This window comes from Takifugu flavidus, chromosome 20 (genome assembly GCF_003711565.1).
Source record: "Takifugu flavidus isolate HTHZ2018 chromosome 20, ASM371156v2, whole genome shotgun sequence".
In the NCBI taxonomy this organism is placed as follows: Eukaryota; Metazoa; Chordata; class Actinopteri; order Tetraodontiformes; family Tetraodontidae; genus Takifugu; species Takifugu flavidus.
In genome coordinates, this window is record NC_079539.1 from 2,449,803 (window position 1) to 2,459,940 (window position 10,138).

At 43.2% G+C, this 10,138-nt stretch overlaps 1 protein-coding gene across 1 annotated transcript; it reads right to left on the bottom strand.

Moving 5' to 3' along the window:
- Positions 1 to 5,611: 5,611 nt before the first annotated feature.
- Positions 5,612 to 7,618, bottom strand: cetn3 (centrin 3). The gene is made up of 5 exons (XM_057019033.1): positions 7,460 to 7,618; positions 6,846 to 6,975; positions 6,548 to 6,662; positions 6,269 to 6,460; positions 5,612 to 6,177 (listed from the first exon to the last, which is right to left on the bottom strand). Exons 1-5 carry the CDS (start codon positions 7,474 to 7,476, stop codon positions 6,134 to 6,136), a joined length of 498 nt encoding a protein of 165 aa, XP_056875013.1. The 5' UTR covers positions 7,477 to 7,618; the 3' UTR covers positions 5,612 to 6,133.
- Positions 7,619 to 10,138: the final 2,520 nt, after the last annotated feature.

A 10,138-nucleotide genomic window follows, 5' to 3' on the forward strand; every position in this document is an offset into this window, starting at 1 on the left:
CACACCCCCGCCGACCCTCCCGTGTCCAAGCAGGCCGGCCTGCGGAGGAGTCGGGTCACCTGTCCCCGTCGCTCCTGGTATATTTAGCTCTGAGGTGTCAGTGATGCTACGTGTGTGTGCTTGTGTGTGTGTTTTGATGCATGTGTGTGTGCGCGGGCGGGTAAAATGTGTTGCTGACACTCGGGGCCTCCGGGGCCTCTGTGCGAGAGCCCCAGGATTACTGGTCCAAAGAGCGACGGCTTGGCTCGACACATTACATGGGGAGAGAGAAAGAGGGAGGGAGAGAGAGATCAAACCAAGCACGTCCTAGATATCAGCGCTCCCAGCATCTGTTTGGCGGAGGATTACCCTCAGCTGTCCGCCCCTGTCAGTCGGAGGAAAAGGGGGCCAGCCGGCTCCTTTGAGCTCCATGATGGTCGAATCCATCAAATAACATGGCCGGCGTTCTGAAAAGGCCTGAAAGGCCACATCTGTCTGGTTGGGACACACGTTCCCCGAGGTTCTCCAAAGGATGAAGGAGAGATTTGAGGAGCTATTTGAGAGGAAAGGGCGTTTGGTTCCCTGCGTCTGTACATCAACTTTAGCGATTGTACTGAGCTTGTGATCGCCCCCTGGTGTTAGGCTGGAGTAAACATTCTTACCTGACTTTATTGTTGTAGTTCCCGTCACACCCAAGCTCTCCGTCTCACCGTGATCAGAGCTGAGATGCTGGAAATGATTCCTAGTATCTATATCTTCTGCAGCAGCACAATGAGAAATAATAAACGTGAGAAACAGTCATAAAATAGCGCACGAGGAGGAGCTCACTTACTATACCGCAACCCACCACCAGGGGTAACACTCTGCTTTTGCTTCAATTGGAAGTCTGCCAGAAAATTAAAAGGAAACTTTAGATTTTAATCATCTGGAAGGAATGGCGCTCCGCTGCTGTAGGTGGGAGGGTTTCAGTCAGGAACACAAACCCGCGACACAGAAACCATCATCCCACCTGAAAATAAATGTCGCGCTTGATTTGCCGACCGAAACACACAGAGGCAGAGAAAAGGAAGCAGACTGTTTGCGCTGTGGCTGGAGGGAACGTACGCGTTCCGGTTTGTTAAATTCACGTGTTTTGATTTCCCCGCTGCTGGTTTGCATCCGTCGATACCTCCTCCCATAAAAGAAATATTCTGTCCTCGACCTGCACCACAGGCTGTTTAGACTCCCGTCTGCACCGGTCAGAGCTGAGGAAGGGGCTCGGCTTGATTCGGCCTTCACCAGGAAATACTGTATTTTATGTGAAAACCAGAATGAAAATAATTTCTTATAATATCCTATATTTAAACTAATTCAAATGCTAATATAAACGTACCTTTTTGAACAATATTTGTAGGAAAATAAATAAAATGGAGCTGAAAATGTGCTCCTGTGAGCAGGAACACCATGTTCTTGCCAGTTATTTGTGCCAAGTATTTGTGGTTCAGCTAAAGTTATATTCTTTTTAAATGAAAGGGTCTCGGTCTTCAGGAAGCTGCCAAATCATAAGACTTTAATTAAATGAAGGCGGATTTGAATAATTTACAGTTTAGGACTCTCCAGTGAGAATACCTACACCGTCATCACCATCATTCACTACAAGGCGGCAGAATTTGCCATGAAAAGCTAAAGTTTAAGCAGAATGTCTGCATTATTAAACTCCACAAGGTCAGTGAAGGATGATATTCAAGCCCACGGACAGGAAATAAACATTCTCCTGTGTGACTGTCTAATGGTTTATTGACCCAGTCAGTCCCCACAGCCTCCTCCTGTTATTAACTGTGGAGTCCTATAATATTGTCACATCAATCCCTCCTCAGAATCACCCACACACCCACAGGACTTCATCATTTCTTAAGGACTTTTCTGCCAATCTGTCGTAATAACTCTAAAAATATTGAAACAATTGCACCCAAAGAAGAAGGAAACCCCCTAAAAATGTGTCTGCGTCCATCGATACTGCGTAGGTGGACAGATGAAGGTGTTGGAGAAACATAAACAAGCTATAAGCTCAGTGTAAAGAGAACCAGATGTGTGCTGGGATCCAGGAAGTTGTATTACTGGAAATCTTCAAGCATTTTTTTTTATCCTCCAACTTTCTTTTCCACATCAGGATGATGGATTAAAGTGATTTTCTGCATTCGTAAGTGTAAATTTCAGCTGAAGAATTATTATATTTTAACAAAGAGCAACTTGATTGAGGCTATTCTGCTACTCCGGACCAAACTTGGTGTCTTCAGGAGGCGTACTGTCCCGATCTGGCCACCAGATAATGCGTAGCAAACGTGCTCCTTTGCATACCTGTTGATGAAGGCCGGCTCGGGATCACTTTCAGATCCTGCAGCTGTTTCTGCTTGGTGAAGACACGACCGAGGTTAATGTGTGTTTCTGTCAGAGTCCCTTTCAGCCTTACGCTGTTCTTTAGCCATAACATCAGCTACATCTCAGGCTAACCTGTTAGCATAAAACCCATCTGCATCAGAACCGGGTCATGAAAAAGCTGATATCCTCAGTTTTCAAGGACTCATTAGTCAACACCTTTAAAATGTGTCTTAAATCTTAAATACCCAGTGTCATTTCCACTTGAGTTTTGTTATTTTGTGTTTCTTTCTCATGCAAAGGCAGAGCTGACTGTTGAATAAAGTGCTGTCCAGTCCCGCCGGGGAAAAGTCAGGGGGGTGCCGGAAGATACAGTTACTGTGAAAGCCATGAGCATGTGTAAACTAATCCATCCTCGCCAAACTGCCAGGCATAGTCCACGATCCACAGCACGTCTCGCAGCATTCCCTGCACATGTCTGAGTCGGCCCCCCTCGTTAAGTTTGTTCTTCATAGAAATGAAGCTTCCGAATTTAAAGATCCCACTTAATGCTGAATTCCATCGACATGATAAGCATTTATATGACATTGTGTTGACAATAGGTCCTCCTGTTGGCATCGCAATTAGGAGCAAGAGGCTGACAATTACGAGTGGAGGAGGGGCTGAGACCGTACTGAAGTCGGCCAGCAGGGGGCGATAAAAACAGCCTGGTTTCACATTTAAGGAGCTTGCATTTCACTCACCTTTAGTCTTTAGTTACAACAGAACAGCATTTCAGCGCTGATAATGGCTGCTCGGGTGTTTCATAGCTCACATTGCTGGACACTCGCTAGAGCAGCGATGACCGTTTTACCCAATCCTTTGAGAAAAGATTTCAGAAACTTCCAGCGCCCGAACAAGCACTGCCATCACGCTGGTGTCCCACGATGCTAAACGCTGATGTATTGAGGCTTGGATGGGACACGGAAGGACGTGATTCATGTGAAATTCAAAACGCAGCTGAGCTGTTTAACATGCCAGCCATTTCACCGTGTGTAGCCTCAGCCACCTTAGCTGTGCAGGTTAAGGTCATTCTTACAGTGAGGGTCAAAGGTCACGGCCCCCGGCCGAGGCTGCTGTCACAGCCTGGATGTCGCGTGTCACAAACGCTCCCAATCACCCTGGACGCCATCATCTCTCAAAGCGGACGCTCTCTGCCTCCGTTGAAGCTCAGTGGACAGACAAACGTGAGGCTGCCTCCACCAGCGGGCAGTTGTTGTGGCTGAAATGAGTCATTTCAGCACCATCACGCCTCCATTTACCCCACCACAGAGGCACCCCCCCCATGCTTCCTTGTCTCAGTGCGGGTCGGAGGCCAAGTGTTGTCACATGGTCGGCATAGCTCGCCTAATGACTGACAGGTGGAGACGAGCGCTGAGCTCTGAATCAGGTTACCAGTGAGGAGGCTCGGCTGTTCATGCAGACAAATGAAGAGAAAAGATTGTTTCCTTTTAACGTGAAGAGGTGCATTTAAGATGATACGAGGGGGTCAAAGTGACACTACTGTCCTCCTCACCAATGTTTTCAGTCACGTTTAGCAGGTTGTAAACGGATGTAAAACTTTGACGAGGCAGCGGGGGAGGACTTGGTGCATCTTTATGTCTGCCCCAGATCAGATCTCAGGGCTCCATCCGGTTTAAAAGATTAGTCAAATCTGATTAGGCGTTGGAGGTAGTAAACTAGTTCGGGACTTTTGGTTGAAAAGTGCAAAATAATTGGCAGCAGGTTTGTCCTCCAGGGGGATTGACCATGAAATTAGCCAGCAACTGTAAGGTCACATGACCACAGTGTACTGTGGAATGCTAATCATTGACCTGCCTCTTAAACTATTATATACCATGCAGTCATTTTAATTAAGTGAATTCATTGTAGAGCTGTTTTTAGAGATTTACTATAATAATCACACTAGAGTTTTCATCACGATTAACTGTTCCTTTATTTCCACGGTGTGTTTTTCCTCCTCCCATGGCGAGTACTAACACCGTTTCACCCAGGCCTCCCTGGTCCTCTTCCCTGCTCGGGTGCCTCCAGTTTGCTGTTTTCCAAGTATTAAAGGATTCCGAGTCTCTTCTGTGTGTTTTGAGACTTGCGTGTTCGGTTCGTCTCCCCCGTCTTTGTTTTGGTAAGTTTGTCTGTTCCAGAATGTGAGTAGTGAGAAAAGTCCACATCTACCATCAGCAATGCATTAAAGAACTAATTAAAACAGCTGTTTGATAGAGAGAAAAGTAATGATTGAATGATGATCTGCTTTTCATCTTTAAATCATCAATAAAACAAGTTTTAAACAGGGTGGACACATCTTTTTTTTTAAAATAGCCACAAAATTACTCAGTTGTTGCACCATTTAGGTCCGGTTTTATTCCAGGTTTGAGCGATTAAACCAAACATTTAGGGAATATATTTCAATGAATCCTCACAAAAGTGTGTGTGGGAGTATAGTAAAAACAGGGGGCGGCTACTCTGAGGTTGTAACTGGGGAGGAACTAGTTTGGTTTATTTCTGGAACATGTGTTGCTCCGGTCTGGGGGACCGACAGCTGAGCATGTGCCAGTGCAAGGGCACGTCGTAATGTCTGTCCCTGTTGGTAGGACCAGATGCAACTTTTTGATAATGGACGCTGACCTTCAGCATGAACACACACACACTCTGCAACAGCCTCTGCAGTGTGGGTCCCAACGTTCTATTACAGTGGCACTTTCATTCATCTCCCTCTTCCCTCAGAACTTTATTAAAGAGGGGGGAAACCACCGAATCCTCCGCTCTTTCATCGTATGATTGGCTAAAGCTTGTTATGAGAGCAAATTGGGCTAACCGACCACAAAGTGTTTGATCATCTGAGTGCGGTCGAGACACATGTAAAGCAAATCAGGCGATGTTTTCATGGAGGGATCGAGAGCAAACTGTAATAACAGAGAGATTGTGAGGGATCGACTGAAATATTCAGTGGTCAGTTGGCTCCATCCCTGTGTGAGTTATACCCACAACTTCACCATAAGCATCATATAAGAGTTGACTTTGTTTCCACATCAGATATTCATGGAATAAACCTTTCATCATCAAATGTAATGATCACTTGCTCTGACAACAGCTGTCAATGAACGGCTAAGGAAATAACTGAACATATTGATGTTTATCAAATATTTGAGGTAGACCAAGTCAGTCTGGTGTGTGTGTGTGCTACAAACTGGACTTGACAAATGTCTCCATCTGCTGGACAAATGATAAACTGCAGCATGAATAAAGTCAACTGGTCTGATTTATTTTCCAGATTTCATCTTTAACGACACATCTTGAGCCGGTCTCTTTGTGTGGAAAAAATAAGTGAAATTACATCACAGTCACAATATGTAGAGGTGCTGACAAATTGATTTATTTTGTACAAAATAAATAGCTCATAAGAAAACATTCATGTGACACAGCAGAAAAATGGACCGTTCCTTCAGGAAAACACAAATAAATCTGGCAACATTTTCAGGATGTAACAGAAAAATTTAAAATGTGGATATTAGAACAAAATCAATCTCAAATTCAAGTGTTCTTACGCTTTTCTGAGGTCAACATACAGCAGCAAATGTAATTTATGCAACATTTAACTACAAACCAAAGAGCTGCGTGGCATCAGCATTATCTCCAACACTGACTGAACAAAAGGGTAGATCCTGACTCCACTCCTTTAGGTGAAATCCCCAGGTCACCTCCGTGCACGCTGGCAGGTGATCTCCAGGTTTTATGGAAGATCAGTGACATCAGAAACTCTTCATCAGGAGTCTTCTGTCATAATGGCGAGGAACTCCTCTTGATTGACTGGAGATCAAGTAGAAACATTTCTCATGTCTGGCTCAGTGACAATACGCACTCTATTACCGCGAAGGTTTAAGGAAGCTTGATAACTCACTTTCTCCATCTCCATCAGTGTCGAACTCGTCGATCATGCTGCGCAGCTCCTCATCGCTGATGTTCTCCCCAAGTTCTCGAGCCACCCGCCTCAGGTTCCTCAGACTGATCCTTCCCGACTCATCATCATCAAACAGCTTGAAGGCCTTTAGGATCTCCTCTTTGGGGTCTCGCTCCAGGATATGACCAGTCACTAAACAGATCACCTCGTGATGACTTAAGTGTGGAGTAATGACTGATTAATTCATCAGTTTTGGAGAGACTGGGCACAAAAACTTACCGACTTCACTGAAATCCTCAAATGTTATTTTGCCATTTCCCTCTCTGTCATAGTCTTTAAGAATCTTCAAAACATCCACCTTCTTTACTTCAAAGCCAAGGGCTCGCATCGCCACCTGTTTGGGTTTTACAAGACCTATATTTAACAATGAACTATCCATATTTTAAATAAATATGCAATCTTCCTTTAAAGGGAAACAACAGCAACAAAACTGATACTTTTAGAGTATTTTATACTTTTACATTAATTTTACATCAGATCATGTTTAGGATGGTGATTAAGCTCCTTCATTTCTCACCTTTAGCTCATGGTAGTCAATTTCTTGATCTTTATCGGTGTCGAACAACTCAAAAGCTTCCTTGATTTCATGTTTTTGATCCTCACTCAGCTCTTTGATCTTGTTGTACTTCTTTTCGTCTTCCTCAGTTCTGTTGAAACAGATTTCATCATGCTCCGTATTTATGTAATAGTCACAGGTATTGTCCTCCAAATCTAACTATTATAGTAGTCTGGTGGTGTTTTGACACTACACCCAAAACCAGCCTTAACTATTAAATCTATATTACAAAGTTATACGAGAAGTACTATTAAACTTTTTAAACTATGTGCTATTATTTTAGGACCTTGTGGGGAGTAAACTCAAAATGACAGTACAGCCATTAAAAATGCAAAATTATTGTGTAGATGGCCACGTTATTAGTTAATGTTTAACAAAACTGACAATATAGAAAAAGCAATGATTTAATCACTCCCAATATAGAAAAGGTAAACAACAAACATCCTCACTGTTGCTAAGTCACACACGCTAACGCTAGCTGATGTTGCTAAAAGGGCTATGGTCAGGTGTTAGGAAACATTTAAATACCCTGTAACTGAAAGCCTAAAATTACTACATGAAACAAACTGCTTTACCTTAAAGAAAGGCTCATTGTTGATAATAAAATCAAATAATTTTACAATCAATCGGCACGGATTATACTGAAACAAAAACAACAACAAACGCTTTGTATCCGCGCTTGTGCGGTCGATTTCTATTGGTCACTGAGTAGCGGGTGGCAGTAAAATGATTTTTGATTGGTTCACAATCCGGCGCGTGATCTTCTTCTCTGTGATTTACGGTCAGTTTGCAGCCGAACGTTGTTTTTACTGCCATCTAGTGGAAGCTGTGTGGAATTTATGTGACGCTGGTGGTGAAAAAGCAGATTGTTATGAGGACGACATAAAACAGAAGTGATAACAAATTCCTAACATGCAAATTACATCATTTTATATTTTAATAGGTCAACAATATAATTTCTCAAGAGAAGACCAAATACAGGCATTAGAAAAATCTGAATTGTTTATTTCTATTTTTACATTACAAATATTTTAAAAATTATTCTAATGAATAATGCAGTTCACAAATTAAAGTCGAACTTTAATTTTTATTATTATTTTTATTCCTTCCATATTCAATTTTGCTCAATAAATCTTTACTGACGTTAATATAGAAGCATGGAAGAAACAGGTCATAAACCTCATTGTTATTCTGTGGGTGAAAGTGGCATCCTTCAGTCTTCTAGGCTGTCCGTCATCACTGACCCCTAACATCCTTTACGACGCTATCGTGCATTTCCCACAGAGGGTTCACAGCAGCCTTGATGGGCCTCCGTAAAATAGGTGCCAGCGAGTCTCTGCTTATCTCAGAGCAGGTCTCTTCTTTCAAATGTGCGTGCTGAGATAGAGGCTGAGAGACTAAATGAACCTCATCTCAGGAAAAAGTCCGTTCTGTCATCCGTGGGAATGTCTTCCTCCCTCCACACTTCCTCATCTGCGTTGTAAAGATATGAGATCAATGGATTTGACAAGTGGCGTGACTCCTGCCACTTTCAATTATTTTAATTCTGTTACAGCCCGTGAAAGAGGACTGAATTAACCACTGAATTATTGGGAGATGCACAACCGAACCTACATATAAAAACCCACAAAGAAGGAATCGCACCCACAACCTTTCGACTCTTAGGTACCTATATTAAATGAGTTGCAGTGTTTACCAATGGATCAGACAGAAGAAGGGAATTATTCAGTTTTCTTTTATCCTACTGTTTATGACTGATCTAAACAAGATGAATAACAGCACCGGCATCTTTATCTTGTTCTTCCAAAATCTGAAAGCAACAAATTCAAACTTCATCGTCGTTGTGGTTTGGGATTTAACAAATGACGACAGTGGGAGGGATAAACAAATATCTTTTTTACTACAGATCCCGGCTGTGTTTTGTGCCCCCCTCCCCCACTTCCTCCTGAATCACCTTGAACTCCTTGTCGTTGAGGTGAACATGAGGAGGGGGGGTAATAACCGGGGGGGAATATTTACCTGAACACAGGCAGCTTTTCTGAGCCGGCCACATGCGAGCACGCCGCCATGGGCCCGCTGGAGTCAGGGGGGGTGTTGAGTGATGGTGGGGGGGGGCTGGTCTTAGAAAGCAGCCACTGTTTTTGACTCTGACAAAGTTTGTTTCAGCCTGACTTGACTTTGAGGTTCACCGAGGTTCCAGATCAGAACTGTGTGTGTGTGTGTGTGTGTGTGTGTGTGTGTGTGTGTGTGTGTGTAAATGAGCCAGCTCAGTCCGACTGTTAAGTCTGGGCAAAAATCACAGACACACAGCAGGAATTGTCCACTATGAGCAGAATTTCATTTTTATTACAACGAGAATAGGATATTTAGGTGAATATAACCCTAAATAAATCCAACCACCTATATTAAAATAGGCTCTGTAACAGAAAGCAACTGTGAGACAGACTATAACAATCAAATACTCTGTTTCTGTGGAGTTGTTACTGCATGAATTGTGAATAGTCCTCACAGCTCATTTAAGCTGGTGGGGAGGGGCCGCAGCATGTTAAAGTCCCACTGTTTGGTATGTGTGTGTTCATGTCATTAAACTCTCAACTCCACCCTGAATGAGTACAAAGACCCCCTGTCCACACGCACTCTAGCCGCGGGGATGGACGCTTCAGGACGCGGCGCAGGTTCTTTAATTTTATATGTGCACAGATCTTCAATTTAAATCCATTCATGGCAACAGAAACCACTTAAGTCTCCCCATAAAAACCAATCAGGTCCATCTGAAACCCATATGTGTATTATAAGGAGCCCGGCTCCACGCGACCTTGTTCCTGTGCCGACATGCTGCAGCTCCGAGGACAAACACCAGCAAGCGAGTGCAGGACCAAATGCTCACATCCTCTACAAAAGTGTAAGAGTAACACAAATCTGTGCTTCTAACATGCAACCAAACAAGGGGGAAACTGTCACATTCACACTAAAGCTAAACAGCAGCCTCCTCTAGGGCATTTACATCTGGAGATAAGAGCTGTAATCTACATTGGTCATGTAGCACCAGCCCAAATTATGATCACCTTTATTACAATTTCAAAGAAATTGAATGGTAACGGTAGCAAACTCTCAGACTGAAGATAAATAAATGTATTTATACGAATTAACAGGCCACTAAGCATCTGCAAACATGTTTTATGCTATGAAATGACTAAATGCCACGTCAGATTTTCTGTTTAAATGAAAATCTGGGAAATCTTTGAGCGTTCATA

Bases quoted from the DNA above. Each gene is read 5' to 3' on its own strand.
- cetn3 (XM_057019033.1), bottom strand. The intron at 6,663-6,845 runs GTGAGAAATGAA...AAACCCAAACAG, and splicing joins TTGACTACCATGAGCTAAAG to GTGGCGATGCGAGCCCTTGG. The intron at 6,178-6,268 runs GTGAGTTATCAA...CTTGATCTCCAG, and splicing joins CACTGATGGAGATGGAGAAA to TCAATCAAGAGGAGTTCCTC.